The following is a 24102-nucleotide window of genomic DNA, read 5'->3' as shown; positions in this document are numbered from 1 at the left end:
TGGAAAGCTGTGGCCTGAAGCCACAAGTACCTGTGCGAGTGTTGAGCCAAACCAGAAAGCTCTCTACTTTTGTCTCTCTGCAAAGATCCGTCTCTCACAAAGAAGGAGTGTTGCAAAATGGCTGCCATTTCTACTGCAGGAGGAGTGCCCTTTAATTAGCGCCCCCCGCGCCCCGCAGCGACTGGGAACCGTTCCCCTCTACCAGTCGCTAGGGGCGCCAGGCACGCAATAGGCCGGCGCCACTGAATTTCCGGTTTGGGGTGCACAAAGGGCGTTGCACGATGAAATGACGTCAGGATCTGCGCGCGCAGCTGAGCGCGTACAAAGGCTTTGCGTCGCCGCTAAATCTTTACTGAAGTTGGGGAGAGGCGCAGATCGCGCAGCGCCCGGCCGCTAGCCGCCTAGCGCCCCACATCTCCTCCTCCTAAGGCGCTAGCGGCTGGCGCAAACAACTGAATTTCTAGGCCATACAATTTAGATTCACCAGGATGAGGCAAAGAATAGAAAATTATTGTTATTAGACTTAAGATATTGGGAACATTTCCACAGGAACGGAGAAGATTAATAGAGTTTTAAAAATATGAAGATCTTTGATAGATTAAATAGGGAAATTCTATTTCCTCTGGTCAGGGAGTCCGTAATGAGGGATCATCAATTTAAAATTATCACTAAGTAGGTAAGGAATGAAGTTAGGAAAAATCTATTTATATGCAGGGTTGTTAGAGCATGAAATGCATTGCTACAGGGAGGGATGGGACGAACACTATTGCATCTTTTAAGGGAAAATTGAATAACTATTTGAAGCAGAGGAAGATACAAGGCTATGGGAGAAAGTGGGAAGTGAGATTAGATTTGGATTGCTCTGATAAAGAGCCAGCAAAGACACGATGGACCAAAAGGCTTCCACCTGTGCTGTAAGCTTCTATGGTTCGTTGAACTAAAATGCTACATTCCTTTAGTTGTATTTCTGCACCATATCTACAAATAAAACAAGATTAAAAGTTTATTATTCACTTTAGCTCATGCTGGAAACATATGTGTTCCATATGTTTACAATTCTTATTAATTTGGGGGGGGAAATATTTTTGTTTTCCAAAGTATAACTTCTAACTTTTCAAGGAATTGTATCCATCTCCCCCAATGGGTCAAACGTCTTTGGACTGCCCAAACAAGAGTAAAGTACCCACCTCCTGTAAATTAAAGCAAACGAGAAACTCAAATGTGACCTACCAAATTATTATAAAGTAATTCAAACACAACCCATACTGTACCTGACAATTCCTGAAGCACTGCACTGGTCGGAGAATGAAGATGACAGAAGATGAGACCTGAAATGAAGTTCCAGATAATAATTTCACCGTCATAACTTGATGTGGCCAGCAGATTAGGAGCACACAGGACTACGGACAAAATGTCATCCTTGTGGCCATTTTTCTGTAATTATTTAAAAATTTGAACAAAAAATTAAAACCATTTAAAGTACTCATATAGATTGGGAAAATGATACCTGTTAAAAAATCTATTACATTAAGGCTGAATTTTCCAATGTGGGAATGTAAAGGCCCTTTTGGCAAATGTAGTTAGTGCATAACCACTAGCAACCTGTAAAAAAGTTATTTTCCAAATTCTCCACAGGATAAATTACCACGAATGGTCTATTAACCCACCAAGTAAAATACAACATACCACTACTCATCAGCATAGCAAGTTGGCGCTCGAACATTCTGCACATACGGCAGCCACTTTGTTTAATGCAGCAAGTCAAAATCTGATAAGGTGACTTAATGTGGTATTTCAGATATTTATAATGTCACCGTTATAATGTGTTACATCAGAGATTTATAAATGTGACTGTTAGTGTGATGTATTTAGAATGTGACCATTTCAGTGTGATTGTTACAAATTTCGGGTCTGCCTTATTCTCTTGGCTACAGTTGTATTGGTTACTCCATAAGTGGTCTGAGCGTCTTATGCTCAGGAGTATACCCCAATATCTAATGAAACAAAGCACAACCCAGGGAGGTAACAATAGCACCCCCTTGTAATTTGAACTGGATATTTTGCACGTGCCCTTGCATGCACTTCTCCAATCTGTTCAAAGGCAGACTCAGAAATAAATAAATTGTGCATCCTGTCCCTTGCATCGGCTTACTTTCTCAGTTTTGATGCCATCTTTCTTTCAGACTGCTGTGTTTTTAGCTCCCAGCTCTGGACCTCAGGCCTCCTCCTCGCAGTCCCTTGTTTAATATCTGACTCCCCAATGTATCCCTTTGTCTCTGTGGGGGCAATTTTATGACATCGGAGGAGGCAGGTTTGGAGGCGGGAAAAGTGGGAAAATCAGATTCAAAGAGGTCGGGTTCGGAACCCGCCTCCAACCTGCCTCCGCAGGATTTTGCCGGTGCCAGTTTTGGAAGTCGGGAAACGCTCCCGCCTCCAGCTGGCCATAGCGATATTAAAGATCCTTAAATGCTTGTTAAGGACCTCTCTAAGCCTATTTTGAGAGGCCCTCGTGATTTTTCCAGCTTTTCGGCGTGATCCATGCACCTCCTAAACCACGCCAGGTAAACCTGGTGGGTTGACTCGTGGGTGGCCTCCTCACTGCTATAGGTCTAACAAGACATTGTTTATTGCAGCAAGGATTACTTGTAGGTGCCAGACCTTGACTTTAAAAGGTCTCTGAGCACTTTTAGAAGGCCTTCCGAAGTCGGAGGTGCTGCAGCTTGACTCCATCAACTGTGGAACCTCCTCGGAAGACCCTCTCCCCACTTGAAACCTATCAGTGGAGGCGGGTTTCAAACCCACCCAAACTGAGCGCTTCCCCAAAGGAGGCATCTACAAGCAGCATGGGAACCATTTGTTTTCTTTCTGCATGGACCTCAGATGAGGAAGAGGAGGAGGAGGAGGATCTGGAGGAGGAGGGGGAGGAGGAAGTCAGAGCACCGGTGTATCGACCAGTGGCAGCGGCCAGATTTGCATAGGTTGCCAAAGTTGGCACATGTCCTTTGCTCCATCCTAGGACATCATTGACAATGGACATGACTCTCTGGTCTCCTTTCACTCAGGCTACCAACCTGACAACGCAAGTGTGGCGGTGCCCGCAATGTGGAGCTACCTAAGGCGAAAGAACAGATGGCATAACGCCAACAATTTGGCTTCAAATAATTTTAATGCTTTCCAACAGGGATGGCATTTCATCAACACACAGAAACAATCTCCCAATCTGCACACAGATCTGGAGGTTATATCCCTTGCCAGCTGTACCCACACAGCCTTGGTTTCTTTGGCAGGCCTCTTCCTCCGAGATGAATGGAAGAGCACCTCCATGCTAACTGTCATCCCCTCAAACAACATTTGCAGTGCCTCATCCGAGAGCCTCGGGTAGGCCCTTGCCTTGAAATTAGGCATAGTGGTTTCTCAAAAGATGTTGGAGGTGGTGCAGGAGACGCAGAAATGCTGTGGAATGAGCCAAGGGACCAAGAAGCCATAAAATCAGACTGGAAAAGTGATGTCAACAGAGGTGGGTTTCAGTCCCAAAACACTAATTGAGCAAGGGCATCCCACACCTCTGAAATCAAGTGGCCAATCAGGGGAAAATCGCAAATTTTTGAAACCTATCAGTGGAGGCGGGTTTCGAACCCACCCAAACTGAAAGCCACCTCCATCTCGCCTCCAGTCGGAAAATCCATGTGTCCAGCCAAGGGGAGGGCTGCGACACTGACCAGCTTCCTTTCCTCTCCCCTTGGGTGTGAGTTTAAAAAATACCTACTTTTCTCAAAATGAATGGGGGCCATTCTTGCAATAGGGCCTCGGTGAGACAGTTATCCCCTTGTGACATTTTACAAACTAGCCAATCTGCCTTTATTACATATGTTCAATGTCTACTGCCTATGGTTTTATTTTATTTTTAATCTGTACAAATTCACTTTGTTCTAAAACACAACACTTAAACATAATTCAATGCAAAAATTATTTCCGTGAAGAATAAATCTTAAAATGTGGCTGTGAGTTATAATAGAAACATAGAAACATAGAAGATAGGAGCAAGAGTAGGCCATTCGGCCCCTCGAGCCTGCTCTGCCATTCAATGAGATCATGGCTGATCATCCAAACTCAGTACCCTGTCCCTGCCTTCTCCCCATATCCCTTGATCCCTTTAGCCTTAAGAAATATATCTAACTCCTTCTTGAATATATTTAATGAATTGGCCTCTACTGCCTTCTGTGGTAGAGAATTCCACAGGTTCACCACTCTCTGGGTGAAGAAATTCCTCCTCAACTCTGTCCTAAATGGCTTACCCTTTATCTTTAGACTGTGACCCCTGGTTCTGGACTCTCCCACCATCGGGAACATCCATCCTGCATTTAGTCTGTCTAGTCCTGTTAGAATTTTATAACTTTCAATGAGATCCCCTCTCATTCTTCTAAACCCCAGCAAGGATAAGCCCAATCTCTCCTCATACGTCATTCCTGCCATCCCAGGTATCAGTCTTGTGAATCTTCGCTGCACTCCCTCCATAGTAAGAACATCCTTCCTCAGGTAAGGCGACCAAAACTGCACACAATAATCAAGGTGTGGTCTCACCGAGGCCCTGTACAACTGCAGCAAGACATCCTTGTTCCTGTACTCAAATCCCCTCGCTACGAAGGCCAACATACCATTTGCTTTCTTAACTGCCTGCTGCATCTGCACGCTTACCTTCATTGACTGGTGCACAAGGACACCCAGGTCTCGTTGCACTTCCCCTTCTCCCAATCTATTGCCGTTCAGATAATAATCTGCCTTCCTGTTTTTGCCACCAAAGTGGATAACCTCGCATTTATCCACATTATACTGCATCTGCCCAATCACCCAACCTGTTCAAATCATACTGGAGTTTCTCAGCATCCTCCTCACAGCACACACTCTCACCCAGCTTTGTGTCGTCTGCAAACTTGGAGATATTGGCCTAGAAATTGAGTTTGCCTCCGCCAGGGCTGTAGCGCCCGAAATTTAGCGCCAGCGTTAATTGCCGCTGCGCCCGCCAAAAATTCAGCTGCGCCGCGCCCAGACAGCTGCGGGCGCTAATGGAGGGTGTCAGCGCCTCGCAATGGGCGCTGAATGCAGGATTGCGGCGCTAATCCCCTGCTGCGGCACCCGATGCGGTGCGGCAGGCTGGGGTACTGCAGGCCTCCTCCTTCTGTTAAGGAGGAGCTGCCTGCAGCCGACCGCTGGCCGGTGGAATCGCACGAAAAATGAGCCCGGCACCTCGGAGAAGTGCCGGGCTCAAGGCCCACACACATCTGTGCCGCGGGGGGGTGGTGGAGGAGTCCGGGGAGGGAGGTGTGGGCAGGCGGCTGCCGGGAAAGCGGCCGGCCGCCGCGCCACCTTAATGTGCCGGCGCTAAGTCCAGCAAGAAACTTTTGAAAAATCGTTGGTTGCGGCTGCCACGGGCGAGGCGGCCGCAACTGAATTTCGGCGTCCGGCCGCGTTACCACGGCAACCGGGATGCTGCGCACACCGATGACGTCATCGGTGCCGGCGCAGCACTACCGGCTAACGCCGATGGTAGGGCCCAAATCAATTTCCGAAGCGGCTATAATTCCGGCGCAAGGCCCTCTAGCGCCTCTAATTGGGCGCTAACCCCACTCAATTTCTAGGCCATTACATCTAGTTCCCTCATCTAGATCATTAATATATATTGTGAATAGCTGGGGTCCTAGCACCGATCCCTGCAGTACCCCACTAGTCACTCAGAAAAAGACCCGTTTATTCCAACTCTTTGCTTCCTGTCTGCCAACCAGTTCTCTATCCAAGTCAGTACCTTGCCCCCAATCCCATATGCTTTAACTTTACACGCTAATCTCTTATGCGGGACCTTATCAAAAGCCTTCTGAAAGTCTAAATATACCACATCCACTGGTTCTCCCTTATCTATTCTACCAGTTACATCCTCAAAAAATTCCAGTAGATTAGTCAAGCACGATTTACCTTTTGTAAATCCATGTTGACTTTGTCTGATCCTGTCACTGTTTTCCAAGTGCTCTGCTATTACATCTTTTATAATGGACTCTAGCATTTTCCCCACTACCGATGTCAGGCTTACCGGTCTATAATTCCCCGTTTTCTCTCTGCCACCTTTTTTGAATAGTGGGGTAACATTAGCTACCCCCCAATCCATGGGAACTGTTCCAGAGTCTATAGAATTTTGGAAGATGACCAGCAATGAATCTACTATTTCTAGGGCCACTTCCTTAAGTACCCTAGGATGTAGATTATCAGGCCCTGGGGATTTATCGGCCTTCAATCCCGTCAATTTCCCTAACACCATTTCCCTACAAATACTGATTTCATTCAGTTCCTCCCTCTCATTAGACCCTATGTTCCCCGACATCTCTGGGAGGTTATTTGTGTCCTCCTTTGTGAAGACAGAACCAAAGTATGTATTAAATTGGTCAGCCATTTCTTTGTTCCCCATTATAAATTCCCCTGATTCTGACTGCAAGGGACCTACGCTTGACTTCACCAATCTTTTTCTCTTCACATATATATAATGCGACTGTTGTGTGCTATAGCAGACTTATAGAATGTACAATTATAGTATCAGTGAGACATTTATAATGTGATTGTTGTTATCAGAGGTTTATAATTTGACTATCAATGTGATATATAATAAAGTGCTATTTACAGGAAACTCTTTTCTATCTGGCACCGACGTGTTACTGGTTTATCAACATTTCCGGATGACGGAGAGGGTTATCTACCGAGGCTATTTTTAACAAAGTAAAATTAAAAAATCAAGAAATGTGCAATATACAGTAATTGGGTACTCACCTACAGATGTTGTGTTAAATGGATGGTGGAAGATGCTTGATTAAGTACAGTACTGCCAGTTAAGGGTAATCCATAACTCTTTAATTACTTAACAGTAAAACAAAACTTATAAACGATTGTACAGTACAGTATAAAGTACTGTGGTTGACTATACACTTATTCCAAGTCAACTGGTTCATCAGGAATATCCATGTCAGCTGGGTCATCATGTTCATGCACTTCAACAGATTCTTCAGGCACTTCCACTGCTTCAACTCTTTTGGAAGCTTTCCTAAACATGTCCCTGATGTCTGCTTGCTTAGTGGACTCTTGCCTTTTTTGTAGAAAGGTGGAATGCAGAATATGGAGGTGCATAACTTCTTGGGCAGAATAGCAAGAATGGCTTTCAGCAAATTTGAGGAATGAATCTTCTGCAGCTTTAGCCCAAGAAATCATCTTCTCTTCAGAAATCTCATCCTCTTCACTTTTCATCTCACTTTCCATTTATTTTTTTGGATTCAAAACATTCTCCATTATTTCATCATCACTTAGCATATGCACAGCAGCAACTTCTCTATCTGCATCAACCCACTGCTCAATATCACTTTCACTGAGGTGACGTAGAGGGTTTGCTGGGCCTACATTTTTCACCATGCCAGCCATTTCCTTTACTGTACTCCTCTTGGGACAAACATTGAACCCATGAAATTCCTCCTCTGAAGAAGAACCTTCAGCAAACATTACAGAAGGCCACAATTTGCGCCAGGCTTGTCTCAAAGTGTGATCTTTCACCAAGTTCCAGGAACATGCAGCATTAAAGATGGCATCTTTAAGATTGTATTCCTTCTGAAATGCGTGAATATTGTCATCTTGGCTTACCAGTTTACGTAGGAAGTCTTTCTTGTAATGATACTTGAGATTTTGGATAACGCCCTAGTCCATGGGTTGTATGAGAGAAGTTACATTTGGTGGCAAATAAATGGTGAAAATATTTCCCGCAACCAACTCGGATTCGTGCGGATGGGCTCTACAATTATCAAGCAATAAAATGCATTTGCTATCTTCAGGTTTCCCTATTCTACGGAAATGTTCCCTCACAGATGGAACAAAAATATGATGGAACCAATTCGAAAAGATTTCCTTATCCATCCAAGCATTTCTTTGAGCTTTGTACTCAACAGGTAAGTGCCTCACATTTTTAAATGCACGGGGATTTTTATACTTCCCAATGACAAGAAGTTTAACCCGGTGTGATCCAGCAGCGTTCGCACATGTTAGCACGGTTACACGATCTTTATTTTTCTTGAAACCTGAAGCATTAGCCTCACTAGCCCCAGCAAGCGTTGATTCTGGCAAAACCTCCAAAATAAGCCAATTTCATCGGCATTGTATAGCTGTGCTGGTGACAAATCATGTTGCTGCACAATCCGATTGAAATAATCGCAGTATTCTTCTGCGGCATCGTGATCAGCTTATTTCTTCTCCCCGGAAATATCGAGTCGTCGTATCCCGTGCCGTACCTTGAAGCACGTTAGCCATCCCTCGGAGAAAGCACACTTGTCAGTGAGCTCCATCTTTGCGTAGAAATCCTTCGCTTTTTCGATTAGCATGGGTCCGGAAATCGGAACACCCTCTGAACGCTTAAGAGAAAACCACTCATAAAGCACGGTATCCAGCTCTTCAAGCTTAGGCTTACGAAGCGTATGCTATTTCTCTACACTCTTAGATGTCTCCGAGCTTGAATAAAACTTGAGCAGCTTATCCTTCTGCGATTTGATGTCGTAGATTGTTGACGAACCGATTTTGAATTCATTCATAATGTTGATACGCTTCTCTCCCCTTTCTAGTTGTTGGCATATGTCGATTTTCTGTTTTAAAGTTAACACCACTCTCTTCCTTTTGCTTGGACCAATTTTGGGGATTTCCATAATGCAATGTAATGACTACCAGCAGCGTGGGAGACACACAGGCCTAGAAATTGAGTTGACGCCGCGCCAGGGCTTTAGCGCCGGAAATTTAGCGCCGGCGCTAATTCCCTTGCGCGCGCCAAAAATTCAGTAGCGCCGCGCCCAGACGGCTGCCGGCGCTACTGGCGGGCGTGAGCGCCTCCCAATGGGCGCTGAGTGCCGAATTGCGGCGCTAATCCGGCGCTGCGGCACCCGATGCGGTGCGGCAGGCTGGGGAAGTGCAGGCCTCCTCCTTCAGTTAAGGAGGAGCTGCCTGCACCCGCCCGCTGTCCGTTCAAATATTGAAAAAATGAGCCCGGCACCTCGGACAAGTGCCGGGCTTGCAGGCCAGACGCATCTGTTCCGCGGGGGGGGGGGTGGAGGAGTCCGGGGAGGGAGGTGCGGGCAGGCAGCCGACGGGAAAGCGGCCGGCCGCCGCGCGACCTTAATGCGCCGGCGCTAACTCGGGGAAGACTCGGTTGCCAGAGTCTTAGTTGCGGCTGCCACGGGCGAGGCGGCCGCAACTGAATTTCGGCGCTGGGGCCCGTCGGCATGGCAACCGGGACGCTGCGCACACCGATGACGTCATCGGTGCCGGCGCAGCGCTACCGGCTTAACGCCGACGGAAGGGCCCCACTCAATTTCCCAACTGGCCATAACTCCGGCGCTAGGCCCTCTAGCGCCTCAAATGCGGCGCTAAGGCTACTCAATTTCTAGGCCACAGTACCCCTGTAAAATGGCAGATCAGAAGAGACTACCGGTAGCGCGGGAGAGTCAGACTCCTGTTACAGGGGTTTTGAGGTGTTCCGACTTCCGACAGTGCCAAGAAGCCGAGTAGTGGCAGTTTGGAGAACTACCCCCACTGACTAACTCGGCCATCGCGGGAGACTCGGACTCGGCAACATTGCCGGTTATTGAGGTGTTTTTTCAGAGCGAGAATTTTGCCGGTTAATAGAGAATTCTGGATATTTAGGTGCCGTTTAAATGAGAGTTTCCTGTACCAGGTATTTCAGAGAATATTGCAGCGATGTGCTGTATCTCAGAATGTGTTGCACTGTTTTTTTGTAAATTTGGGATCACAACTCACAAGTTAAATGAAGTTTATTTGGGTATACAATTTTGGCTTCCTGCAGAATTCCTGTTAATATTGCAAAATCTTTTACAGTTACTGGTGCAGGAAGACAACAATAAATAAAAAATGGTTAACACCGTAACATGCAGAGAGTTATATGGAACAATCATTCAGCCTTACTGCATCATCTGCCCAGTGGAGTGATGGGTACTGAGTATCACAAAGATCACCCTGAATGTCCTGTAAAGAAAGCATCAATTGAGTCAGAATAGAAATACCTGTAGTTCAAACAACTTTGTAAACAGAAGGCATGATAAAACCTATAACAATCCTGCGGCTGCCTCCTTTTTTACTTGATCATACAATTTATTTTTCTTATATGATTTGTCTGGACAAATATATACACACAGTAAAAAAAATTACATAGAAAAATAGGAGCAGGAGTAGGCCATTTGAGCCTGCTCCACCATTCAATATGATCATGGCTGATCCTCTATCTCACTACCATATTCCCGCACTCTCCCCATACCCCTTGATGCCTTTTGTGTCTAGAAATCTATCTATCTCCTTCTTAAATATATTCAGTGATTTGGCCTCCAGTCTTCTGTGGTAGAGAATTCCACAGGTTCACCACCCTCTGAGTAAAGAAATTTCTCCTCATCTCAGTCCTAAATGTCCTACCCCGTATCCTGAGACTGTGACCCCTCGTTCTAGACCCCCCAGCCAGGGGAAACATCTTCCCTGCATCCAATCTGTCTAGCCCTGTCAGAATTTTATACATTTCACTGAGATTCCCGCTCATTCTTCTAAACTCTAGTGAATACAGGCCTAGTCGGCCCAATCTCTCCTCATACGACAGTCCTGCTGTGGTGTATGTAACCTGTTCCACCTTAAGAGAACTTAAGCCTGTTCCACCTTAAGAGATGTACTACTTTCTCTGGCTGCTGTATACGTAATACCGGTGGTGACCACCGGTATATAAGTACTGTGTAGTGATATTGTATTTAGTATAGTCCTGACCTCCAACTAGTAAAGACCTGTTGAACTTTATTCTTGTAGTCTGTGTCAGTAATTAATCTTAATACAACTGGAACACACAGACTTAACAGTGGCGACGAGTCCGATTCTTACCCTGCGGCAGTTTATGTCCACGGCGGCTTCGTCCACAGAACGGGCGTCGAAGAGAGGCATCCACCCTCATCACCTTGCTGGAAGACACGTCGCGCGGCAGGCATCGAGAACCCGGAGTGCAGAAGACATCCTGAACTTGAAGCCTCCATCAGCGGCAGTCAGCTATCTTCTTTCTACTTCGGTGGTGGGTAAGCCGGTCAGCGACGCGAGCAGAAAGTCGGCCGCGTTGGCTGTACAGACGGGGGGAGGAAGACGGAGGAATAAGGGCGGTGAGATCGATCGCGACCGGAGATAAGGGCCGGGTCGCATTCGGGCCGAAAGGCGCAGCGCGGGGACATCGATCGCGGCTGGTGATAAGGGCTGGGCCGCTTTCAGGCCAAAAAGGCGCAGCGTCTGGGGCGACTGAAGGCGCGAGAGCCACGGTGAAGGCGAACGCAGCCGGTGCTAATAACCGGGCTGCAAGAAGGGCTGCGAGGCGCGACATCGGGGAAGCGCGAATGCCCGAGGGAGCCGCGGTGAAGCGGAGACAGCGTCGGGGGAGTTACTAACCGCTGGGAAAGGGGAGCAGCAGCAGCACGCCAAACGCCATTGCAGCCAGTGGGTGAAGACCGCCAAGCGCGGGAAAACCACCATTTTGTAGGCGGAGGACGAAGACAAGAGCGGGAAGCCGCCATCTTGGGATAAAATAAATTGCAACGATGCCTAAGCATGGGAACATTGATACCTTTGATGGCGACATCGAAGATTGGGCCATGTATGTAGAACGCATACAAAATTATTGTAAAGCAAATAAAATCCCAGATGCAGAGAAAGCACTAACGTTATTGAACTTAATGGGTGCGAAGACATACGGGCAATTGAAACACCTTTTATCACCAGATGAACCGGCGGATAAGACGTTTGAGGAGATTGTTACTGTCCTGAAAAATCATCTAAACCCCACGCCGCTGATGCTAGCGGAACGATTTAAATTTTACAGCAGAAGGCAGCTGAAGGATGAAAGCAATGCTAAATATTTAATGGAATTGCGTAAGCTGGCAAAGTACTGTCAGTTTGGAACGGGACTGACAGACGCGCTAAGAGATAAATTTGTGTGTGGATTATTAAAAGAAGATACACAAAAGCGACTGCTCGAGGAGAATGAGCTGACGCTTGAGAAAGCGGTCACTATGGCAGCAGCACACGAAGCCGCAGCGAGAGGCACGGCAGTAATGCAGCTACGGTCACCGGAACACAGTACAAATAAATTGGGTTTGAGTACTGTAAAATGTTATCGTTGTGGAAAGACAACACACGATCAGAACCAGTGTTGGTTTAAAAACCAAGAATGCAGAACATGTGGCAGGCTTGGCCACATAGCTAAAGTATGCCGGTCAGGAAAGAAGACCAGCAACAAAAAGTCACCGCAAGGAAAATACATAAAGGTGCACAAGGTGACAAAGACCAGTTCGAACGAACAGAAGTCAGATTCAGACGCTAGCAGTAATGAACTGGGTAGCTTAAGAGTACACAACGTTGGTAAGGATGCAGATCTCCAGACAATTTGGGTCACTCTTCAGATAGCAGGAGTCCAAGTAAAGATGGAATTGGACACTGGATCGGCATTGACGGTCATGAATAAGAAAGATTACAAAAGGTTATTCCAACATATTCCCCTACGGGATACGGAGATTATATTGAAAACATACACGGGGCAAAGAGTGTACCCCATCGGAAAGATAGAGGTAAAAGTGGTCCACAAGGGCGAAGAAAGCCAAGTAATGGACTTATATGTGCTACCTGAAGGAGGTCCACCACTACTGGGATGGGAGTGGATTAGGAAAATGAATATGGACTGGCACTCCTTAAAAGCACTAATGGTAGATTCCGGGGAAACAGATGTCAAACCTAAACGATTGTCCAAAATATTGGATGATGCTAAAGAGGTGTTCCAGCAAGGACTGGGAACACTGAAAGGAATTACGGCAAACATCAAGATTGATGAACATGCACAACCAAAATTTTTCAAAGCCAGACCGGTACCCTATGCAATACGACCTACTGTAGAAGCGGAACTGGAAGCGCTAGAACGTTCAGGTGTACTGTCTAAGGTAGATTGGAGTGAGTGGGCTACGCCCATTGTTCCCGTTATGAAACGTCCTTCGAGCAACAAGCCAGGAGAACCAGGGAAGGTTCGCATCTGTGGAGATTTCAAGATCACCGTTAATCCGGTGCTTCACACGGTGCAGTATCCGCTTCCGCGGATTGAGGATATTTTTGCTTCGTTGTCTGGCGAGAAACACTTCACCAAGATAGACCTGGCGCAGGCGTACTTGCAGATGGAGGTTGATGAAGAGTCACGCCAGTACCTCATGATCAACACGCATAGAGGTTTGTACCGGTATAATAGGCTGGTTTTTGGAGTGGCATCAGCTCCGGCAATTTGGCAGAGGGCCATGGAGCAGGTATTACAGGGAATTCCAGGCACACAATTTTAACCGGACGATATTCTGATTACAGGTGATGGTGATGAAGAACACCTCGCAAACTTGGAACTGGTGCTCAACAGACTGAAAGAGTATGGACTTAGAGTTAATCGGCAGAAATGTGAGTTCTTTCAGAAACGGATCTCGTACTGTGGTCATGTCATTGACCGGGAGGGGCTTCATAAGTCTCCTGACAAGATAGAGGCAGTTGTAAAGGCTCCCGCTCCGGATAATGTCTCTCAGTTGAGGTCGTTTCTGGGATTGATTAACTATTACCATAAGTTTCTACCGAATCTATCCATGGTACTGCACCCGCTGAACGCTCTTTTACAGAAGGGGGTACCATGGGAATGGAGCGAAAACTGTAAGAAGGCATTTCGCAAATGCAAAGAATTGATCACCTCAGAGGAAGTGTTGGCTCACTTCAACCCGACACTGCCTATTCGGTTGGCTTGTGATGCTTCTCCATATGGTATTGGGGCAGTACTCTCACACAAGTTGCCAAATGGCACGGAAAGGCCAGTCGCGTTTGCATCCAGATCATTGACCTCCGCTGAGCGCAACTATGCGCAGATCGATAGGGAGGCTCTCAGCCTTGTATGGGGAGTGAAGAAGTTTAATCATTACCTGCAGGGCCAAAAATTCACACTTCTGACAGACCATCAGCCGTTGGTATCCATTTTTAACCCTAAGAAGAGTGTTTCGGTGATGACAGCACAGCGACTCCAGAGATGGTCCCTTTTCCTAGGGGCACATCAATATCAAATAGAATTCAAAGGTACAAAGCAGCATGGCAATGCTGATGGGCTGTCGCGCCTGCCACTACCTGAAGCAGAAGAGACGACGAAAGTTGACCCTGTTGAGTTATTTCATTCGACCATCATCGAGTGTTTGCCAGTCACCAATGCAAGTATTGAAAGAGAAACCAGGAACGACCCGACACTGTCCCGAGTTTATGAGGTGACAGTGAAGGGATGGCCAACACATGGTGATCCTCTGTTACCGGCATTCTCGGCAAGGCGAGACCAGCTGTCCGTCTGCCATGGTACTTTGATGTACGGGACAAGAGTGATTATTCCTCCCAAGTTACGGGAAAGAGTTCTAAAGGAACTGCATGAAGGTCATCTGGGGGGAGTTAAGATGAAAAGTCTTGCTAGGGCTTATGTATGGTGGCCGGGCATTGACCAACAGATAGAGAAGTTGACAAAAAGCTGCGCTGGGTGCCAAAAAGTGCAAAATGCACCTCCGATCGCACCGCTACACCCATGGGAATGGCCTTCAGCCCCATGGCAACGCGTACATATTGACTTTGCTGGTCCATTCATGGACTCCATGTTCCTAATTGCGGTGGACGCACATTCCAAATGGCCAGAAGTGATCAAGATGAATACCACTACTTCAGAAAAGACAATTGCGGTGTTAAGAACAATATTCGCAAGGAACGGATTGCCAGGACAGATATGTTCGGACAACGGACCACAGTTCGTGTCGGAAGAATTCCAAAAATTCTTAAAGAAGAATGGGGTGAAACATGATACCTCTGCCCCATATCATCCGGCGACAAACGGGTTGGCCGAGAGATTTGTCCAAACATTCAAAAAGGCAATAAAGGCCATGAACGATGATCAGATTCCATTACAACACAAGGTGGGCAATTTCCTAATGGCATATCGAAACGCCGCTCATGCAGTGACTAACCAAAGCCCTGCCATGATGTTTTATAACAGGAGGTTGCGGTCCAGGTTGGACTTGTTAAAACCAAATGTGCGGAGGGAAGTGGAAAACAAACAGTTCCGGCATATTAATAACAAGTCCACTCGAAGTTTCGACGTAGGACAACCAGTGTTGGCAAGGGGCTATGGAAACGAAAAATGGCAGTCTGGAACAATTCGGGCCAGACAAGGACCTCTGATGTACACAGTAGATATTGGTAACAATGTGATAAGGCGTCATGCGGATCAACTGGTAGAATCAAGAGCAAGGGTCGAACCCATGGTTGCGACAGAGACAACTGTGGAAGACGTTAATGAACCTGAAGCAACAACAGAAAATGCTGGAAAAACTCAGCAGGTCAGGCAACATCCGTGGAGAGAAATTTGAGTTGACGTTTCGGGTTGGACCCTTCTTCAAAACTGGAAAGAAAAGAAACTAGATCGAAGGCAGGGCTGCGATCGGACAAAAGAATAAAAGAAACGAAAGAAGTAAAAGAGATTAGAAGCTAGACGAGATGGTAATAGGCTGGGATTAGGTGTAAAGTGTACTGGCAGGGCAAAAGATAGCTGCCAGGTGTGAGAGAGAAACAAAAGGAAAGGGGGGGGGGGAAAGGAGTGGAACAATTACAAGAGAAAATGAAATAGGGGCCGAGCTTATGATCTGAAATTGTTGAACTCGATATTGAGTCCGGAAGGCTGCAGACTGCCTAATCGGAAGATGAGGTGCTGTTCCTCGAGTTTACGTTGAGCTTCCGTGGAATAATACAAGAGGCCAAGGACGGTGAGGTCCGAGTGGGAATGGAGCGGTGAATTAAAATTAACCTGAAGCATCTACCTCGGCAGGGACTGTACCTGATGATGACGTCCAATACATAGGAAACCAACAAGAAGAGTCACCTCAGCAACAAGAATCAGAGACCACTGAAAGGCGTTATCCAAACCGAATCAGAAGGCCTCCTGAGAGACTGAACCTTTGAACTGTTTATACTTGAAGTTATATATGTATATATGTTATTATGTTATGTTAAATGGGGATATGACTGTTAAGCTAAAAAGGGAGGATTGTGGTGTATGTAACCTGTTCCACCTTAAGAGAACTTAAGCCTGTTCCACCTTAAGAGATGTACTACTTTCTCTGGCTGCTGTATACGTAATACCGGTGGTGACCACCGGTATATAAGTACTGTGTAGTGATATTGTATTTAGTATAGTCCTGACCTCCAACTAGTAAAGACCTGTTGAACTTTATTCTTGTAGTCTGTGTCAGTAATTAATCTTAATACAACTGGAACACACAGACTTAACACCTGCCATCCCAGGAATCAGTCTGGTGAACCTTCGCTGCACTCCCTCTATGGTAAGTATATCCTTTCTTATGTAAGGAGACCAAAACTGCACACAGTACTCCAGATGTGATCTCACCAAGGTCCTGTATAACTGTAGTAAGACATCCTTGCTCCTGTACTCAAATCCTCTTGCAATGAAGGCCAACATACCATTTGCCTTCCTAACTGCTTGCTGCACCTGCATGTTTGCTTTCAGTGACTGATGTACAAGGACACCCAGGTCCCTCTGTACATCAACATTTCCCAATCTATCACCATTTAAATAATACACTGCCTTTCTGTTTTCCTACCGAAGTGGATAACTTCACATTTATCCACGTTATACTGCATCTGCCATGTATTTGCCCACTCACTCAACTTGTCTAAATGGCCTTGAAGCCTCATTGCATCCTCCTCACAACTCACAATCCCACCTAGTTTTGTGTCATCAGCAAATTTGGAAATATTACATTTGGTTCCCTCATCCAAATCATTGATATATATTGATATTTGATATTACAACCCTTGTTTGCACGTACCGGGAAAACATTGATCCTTTTGTCCCAGCCAACAGATATAATAAATCTTTGAAAAATCAGAGACAGAGAGAAGGGGAAATATATTGGTTAGAAACAGAAGACTTTCCACACTGTTTCTCAAACAAACTTGAAGACATATCATGCGCTTACCCGTTTTTGTATATTTCAGCATAAATGCAGTCATTAACTTCTTCAGTTGTATCCCCAGCTGAAAGAACATAACATAAGAAATAGGAGCTGGGGTAGGCCATTCAGTCCTTCGAGCCCGCTCTGTCATTTAATAAGATCATGGCTGATCTTCTACCACAACTCCACCTTACCGCACTATCCCCATAGCCTTTGATTCCCTTAATATCCAAAAATCTATCGATCTCTGTCTTGAATATACTCAATGACTGAGCACCCACAGCCCTCTGGGGTAGAGAATTCCAAAGTTTCACAACCCTTTGAGTGAAGGGATTTCTCCTCAGCTCGGTCATAAATGGCCGACCCTTTATTCTGAGACTGTGACCCCTAGTTCTTGACTCCCCAGCCAGGGGAAACATCCTCCCAGCATCTACCCTGTCAAGCCCCTTAATAATTTTATATGTTTCAATGAGGTTACATCTCATTCTTCTAAACTCTAGGGAATATAGGCCTAATCTACTCACTCTCTCCTCATAGGATAATCCCCTCATCCCAGGAATCAGTCTAGTGAACCTTTGTTGCACTCCCTCTAAGGCAAGTATATCCTTCCTTAGGTAAAGAGACCAAAACTGTACCCAGGAGTGGTCTCACCAAGGCTCTATATAATTGTAGTAAGACTTCTTTACTCTTGTACTCTAATCTCTTTATACTAAAGGCTAACATACCATTTGCTTTCCTAATTGATTGCTGTACCTGCTTGTTAACTTTCTGTGATTCGTGTACAAGGACACCCAGGTCCCTCTGAATACCAACATTTCCCAGTTTCTCACCATTTAAAAATATTCTTGCTTTTCTATTTTTCCTACCAAAGTGGATAACTTCACATTTCTCCACATTATACTCCATCTGCCATGTTCTTGCCACTCACTTAGCCTGTCTATATCCCTTTACAGGCTCTTTGTGTCCTCAAAACTTACTTTCCCAACGAACTTTGTATCATCAGCAAACTTGGATACATTATGCTCATCTAAGTCACTGATATAGATTGTAAAAGCTGAGGCCCAAGCACTGATCCTTGCGGTACCCCACTAGTTACAGCCTGCCAACCTGAAAATGACTCGTTTATTCCTACTCTTTGTTTTCTGTCCATTAACCAATCCTCAATCCGTGCTAATATATTACCCCCAATCCCATGAGCACTAATTTTGTGTAATAACCTCTCGTGTGTAACCTTATCGAATGCTTTTTGAAAATCCAAATACACTACGTCCACTGGTTCCCCTTTATCTACCCTGCTAGTTACAATCTCAAAAAACTCTATTAGATTTATCAAACAGGACTTCCCTTTCATAAATCCGTGTTGACTCTGCCCAAATTATTATGATTTTCTAAGTGCCCTGTTACCACGACCCTAATAATAGATTCTAGCATTTTCCCTGCTACTGATGTCAGGCTAACTGGTCTATAGTTCCCTTTTTTCTCTCTCCCTCTTTTCTTGAATAATGGGATTTGTTACCTTCCAATCCACGGGGACCTTTCTAGAATCTAGGGAATTCTGGAAAATCAAAATCAATGCATCCACTATCTCTGTAGCCACCTCTTTTAAAACCCTAGGTCCAGGGGATTTGTTGACTTTTAGTCACATTTATTTCTCCAGTAGAATTTCTTTACTAATACTGATCTCTTTAAGTTCCTCATTCTTGCTAGACCCTTGGTTCACCACTATTTCCGAAATGTTATGCGTGTCTTCTACCGTGAAATCAGATATAAAGTATTTGTTTAATGTCTCTGCCATTTCCTTATTCCCCTGAAAGGTCTGGTTATTAAATCAGTTAATGGTTTCCTGATGTGTAAAATTAGATAAAGAAATCCAGCACTCATTAGCCACTGTACCTTGTCTCAGGGTCTGTATACATTGCCCATTCTGATAGTTCCACTTCTTCACACATCCATCTCTGCTACCCGTTATCAGCCTAGAAACAAAGCATTTGTGTGACTCTTAAAATGTGTAAAGGGTAATCGGAATACATCAACTGGTGCATATTGTAATAATTCAATGGGCATTGTATGAACCATTAAACTATGCTCACAAACATTTAACTGAGGTGAGAGCTCATTCACATAATGCTGAACATGTTTGTATTTGACACCAGCCATCAAACAAGGTGAAAGCTTTAATAGATTATTTGAAAGTGACTGCAGTACCTGCCAGTATCCCACAGGAATTTCCATTTCTATTCCACAAGCTTCTATCAGATCATATCAAAATCATGTAATGTGTATAATGTTCTATGGCATCTAACATGCATTTTTTTAACTATCCTTTGAGATAGTTTTATGATTTTCTAACAATATATATTTTTCTGTACAATTCCCCTGCAATCAATTCCATCTAAATGGGAGTTGAAAAACCTTGTGTGCTGAAGGAGGTTGTGTTAAATATTCATGGCATGAAACACATTCACTGTATCAAAAGTTTCACTGCTGTAAATTTTAAGAGAGTGAGAGAGAAGACAAGGCGACAACAGAGTCTCCACCTCTAAACCAGCCATTCAGAGGTACAATCAAAAAATGCTGGAAATGCTCAGCATCTGTGGAGAGAGAAACAGAGTTAATGTTTCAGCTCAATGACCTTTTTCTCTCACCACAGATGCTGCCTGACCTGCTGAGTATTTCCAGCAATTTCTGTTTTTATTTCAGACTTCCAACATCTGCAGTATTTTGCTTTCCTATTCAGAGGTACAGCGCTCTGAAGAGCAGGATCCCTGCAATACCACACTGTTTTCTCCTAGAATTAATTAAATAATTATTTTTACAGTACTATATTCAGGAGAGGTTGGGTACCACGAATGCCAGAAATTAATAGGCCTGCGCTCCATGGTTTCGGTATTAACATATAATAGTATGATCAGAATGATATGGAAAGGTAAAATACGTGCTTTGATTACCAATCAAGGTGACTCCGTTCACTATCTCAGAATCAGTTAAAAATAAGTTTGTTCTGTTATTTAGTCCTGTTTAAAAAGCTTAGAGTAAAATACAACGAACAGCAAAAATTAAACAAAAATCGCAAACTGAAAACGGAGATGAAAGTTAGCCTCACAAAACATTAAGCAAGTGAGGTTGCAAATAAAATCAAATAAAGAACAATTTTGAGTTTTGGATACCTTGATTAAAAGGGTGTGTATACTTACAACAGGTGAGATTGATAGATATGAGGGGACCTCTGAACTGCGTAAAATTTCCCTTATTGTAATCAGCTTAATGGATGGAATAAAATTATGTCCCCTGCCTCCTTTTGTGATAATACTGGATTAAGAAATTATGTAACTAAAATATGCTCAAATAAAATGTAGCACATGTTAAATTTACAATTCTAAACCAGATGCAAATTATTCAAAACATATGGAATTATATAGATTTTACAGCACAGAAACAGGCCCAACAAGTCTATGCCGGTGTTTATGCTCCACACGAGCCTCCTCCCACCTTCCTTCATCTCACCCCATCAACATATCAAACATAGAAACATAGAAGATAGGAGCAGGAGTAGGTCATTCAGCCCTTCGAGCCTGCTCCGCCATTCAATGAGATCATGGCTGATCATCCAAATTCAGTACCTTGTCCCTGCCTTCTCCCCATATCCCTTGATCCCTTTAGCCTTAAGAAATATATCCAACTCTTTCTTGAATATATTTAAAGACTTGGCCTCAACCGCCTTCTGTGGTAGAGAATTCCACAGGTTCACCACTCTCTGGGTGAAGAAATTCTTTCTCATCTCTGTCCTAAATGGCTTACCCCTTATCCTTAGACTATGACCCCTGGTTCTGGACTCTCCGACCATCGGGAATATTCTACCTGCATCTAGTTTGTCCAGACCTGTCAGGATTTTATAAGTTTCGATGAGATCCCCTCTCATTCTTCTAAACTCCAGCGAGTATAAGCCCAATCGACCCAATCTCTCCTCATACGTCATTCCTGCCATCCCAGGGATCAGCCTTGTGAATCTTCGCTGAACTCCTTCCATGGCAAGAACATCCTTCCTCAGATAAGGCGACCAAAACTGCACACAGTACTCAAGGTGTGGTCTCACCAAGGCCCTGTACAACTGCAGCAGGACATCCTTGCTCCTGTACTCAAACCCTTTTGCTATGAAGGCCAACATACCATTTGCCTTCTTCACTGCCTGCTGCACCTGCATGCTTACCTTCAGCGACTGGTGCACAAGGACACCCAGGTCTCGTTGCACTTCCCCTTCTCCCAATCTATTGCCATTCAGATAATAGTCTGCCTTTCTGTTTTTGACACCAAAGTGGATAACCTCGCATTTATCCACATTATATTGCATCTGCCACGCTTCTGCCCAATCACCCAAACTGTCCAAATCATCCTGGAGTTTCTCGGTATCCTCCTCGCAGCACACACACCCACCCAGCTTTGTGTCATCTGCAAACTTGGAGATATTACATCTAGTTCCCTTATCTAGATCATTAATGTATATTGTGAATAGCTGGGGTCCAAGGACCGATCCCTGCGGTACCCCACTAGTCACTGCCTGCCACTCAGAAAAAGACCTGTTAATTCCTACTCTCTGCTTTCTGTCTGCCAACCAGTTCTCTATCCAAGTCAATACCTTGCCCCCAATCCCATGTGCCTTAACTTTACACGCTAATCTCTTATGCGGGACCTTATCGAAAGCCTTTTGAAAGTCCAAATACACCACATCTACTGGTTCTCCCTTATCTATTTTCCCAGTTACATCCTCAAAAAATTCCAGTAGATTAGTCAAGCATGATTTACCTTTTGTAAATCCATGTTGACTTTGTCTTAGTCTTGGGGATCCACTTTGATGATTATACACAGGGATATTAGTAGTGGTAGATTTTGCCCATCTAAACCATGGCCCCAATATTTACGGAGCAACAGGGAAAGTTGCGGGTGAGGCCAAAAACAGCTGAAGAACCCGGCAAGGTCGGGGATGCAAAGGTCCTGCTGATCTTAACGGCAATCAGGAGGGGGGGTGGTGGTGGGAAGATTGGCAATCGGGATGGGAGGAAGATCAGCAATTGGGAGGGCTGAGGGGAAAGTCGGCACTGGTAAGGAAGCTCCGGTGAGCAATCGGGCAGGATGGGAGGCCTGTGGAGGGGGAGGGAGGGGAGGATTGGAGCTCCCTTGAGGGGCCGAGGTGAGCACTCCTGCTCCTCCTGGCCCATAAGGAGTGCTGAAAGAACCACTTTGGGGAGTTGGCAGCTTCCACCTGTTTTACTACCAAGCTTACCGACCCCGGGAAACCTGCACAGCACTAGTAAGTTTCAAATTGGGCTCCCAATTACACTGCAGGAGCCCGATTTAAATATGTTACTAAACGTCCCGCCTCTCCACAGCGGGACACTCAGACGCGCCAATATCCACCACCGTAAAAATGGTGGCAAGCAGATGCGCGGCATGTAGGGGTTGGGTTATGCGGATTTTACTTTTTAACCCCACCCCTGACTCTCTTCCACCCATCGTTGGGTGTAGATAGCGAGGTCCAGGTATTCAGGTCATTTTGAAATTCTTTACTTTTATCAGGCTGACTCCCAAAGAAGGGTGTAAACTTTCTACATTGTCAAAATAATGAGAAACTTCACAATCATCTGTTAATTTCTGCTCACTGCCATGTGCTTCATGCACCTGCCTTAAGAGTTCTACTCTTGCTCAATCCACTTCCCGCTCTTCCCAGCCACAGCGTGCCTCTGTATTAAACTTAAGCTTCCACTGACAGGCACGGAAGGTTACTGGAGGTTGGAGCATTCCCAGCCTTTCAGCACCACACAAGAGAATTTATGGCAGTGCAAAAACACGGATGCCTTCGGGTTACCAACTCTGGTTAGACATGTTCCTGAATGTTTCCTCCCACCTCCAACCACCCATCCCAGTCAAACAGACTTTTATCCCATCTCCAATATTTTAACTACTAAACAAAAGTGTTAAAAAAAAATCATTAAAACACATTGGGGGGAAAATTCATTATAGCCCTGTTTGGGGCGCTAAAACTTTGAAAGTTGAAGAATTAGCGCCAGGCGCTAATCATTGTGAACTCCCGTGAAATTCAATGTTAGTGCTCCAAGAGGGAAGTAGGCCGTTAAATCAAGTACTAACCACTTCTCTCAGGGTGTTAAAGTGTGTGAGCAGTGCGGTAGCGGCAGAGCGCTGAAGAAAGTGCAGTGCAGCGCTACCGGCAACAGAGGCACCTTACCTCGCTTAAAGGGAAGGGCCAATGATGGACTGAAACATTCTTCTTCTTAGTTCTGTGGGGCCAGGGGACCTGTGCGACTTCCATTACAGCCCCAAACACTCTCAGAGAGTGGAGGGCTTAGGCATTGCGCAGCAACGAGGCGACAAAATCTTTCAGCAGGCACCAGACTGGCGCAAGGAATAAACTTTGGCCTATCTGACCACCGCTGCCTTTAATTATCGCTCCCCAAGCGGCCAGCGGAGGCGACAACGCCTCCTGCTGCTGTCGTTGTTGACGCCCGGCGAGGCAGCAGAGGGCGGGAGCCAATTTCGCTAGAGACCGGGGCGCTGCACACCTAATGATGTCACGATCTCCGGGGCGCTACAATCCGAGGCGGTAAGTGTTAGCGCCACCGCAAAACCGGTATTGAAGTTCGCGGGCATTGCTGCTTTCGTCGCGCCTAGCTGGTAAACCCTTAGCACCCCGTTACCACCCCCCGTAGGCGCTAATGGGAAGCACTAACATACTGAATTTCATGGCCGTTTTTTTTAATGCCCCTATGATTTTTCTCCCGGTTGATCGCAGCCGAGTCCTGGAGATTATCTTTAATTACCGGAGACTCCAGGCCAATCCTCGATGGTTGGCGACACTCGGCTGCCCTCTCACCACTGACTGGCCCTCCCTCTTAGCAGGATTCACCTGTCATGTTTCCCTTCTTCTCCACATTAATATCCATTTGAAATCATTATCATTTTGCTTTCTGTACTGAAACTGCTGTAT

General features: G+C 45.4%; 1 protein-coding gene across 1 annotated transcript; it reads right to left on the bottom strand.

The window, feature by feature from the left end:
- Positions 1-955: 955 nt before the first annotated feature.
- LOC147122697 (cilia- and flagella-associated protein 337-like) lies at positions 956-24058 on the bottom strand. The gene is made up of 7 exons (XM_086005266.1): positions 24022-24058; positions 18999-19103; positions 17130-17187; positions 16980-17025; positions 9988-10047; positions 1272-1434; positions 956-978 (listed from the first exon to the last, which is right to left on the bottom strand). The coding sequence occupies exons 1-7, from the start codon at positions 24056-24058 to the stop codon at positions 956-958; spliced, it is 492 nt and encodes a 163-aa protein (XP_085861392.1).
- Positions 24059-24102: the final 44 nt, after the last annotated feature.

Source organism: Somniosus microcephalus, chromosome 2 (genome assembly GCF_052327205.1).
Source record: "Somniosus microcephalus isolate GS21.2 chromosome 2, FLI_Smic_1.0, whole genome shotgun sequence".
Taxonomy (NCBI): domain Eukaryota; kingdom Metazoa; phylum Chordata; class Chondrichthyes; order Squaliformes; family Somniosidae; genus Somniosus; species Somniosus microcephalus.
Note: the sequence above shows the minus strand (reverse complement) of the source record. Positions and strands in the feature narration are given on the sequence as shown.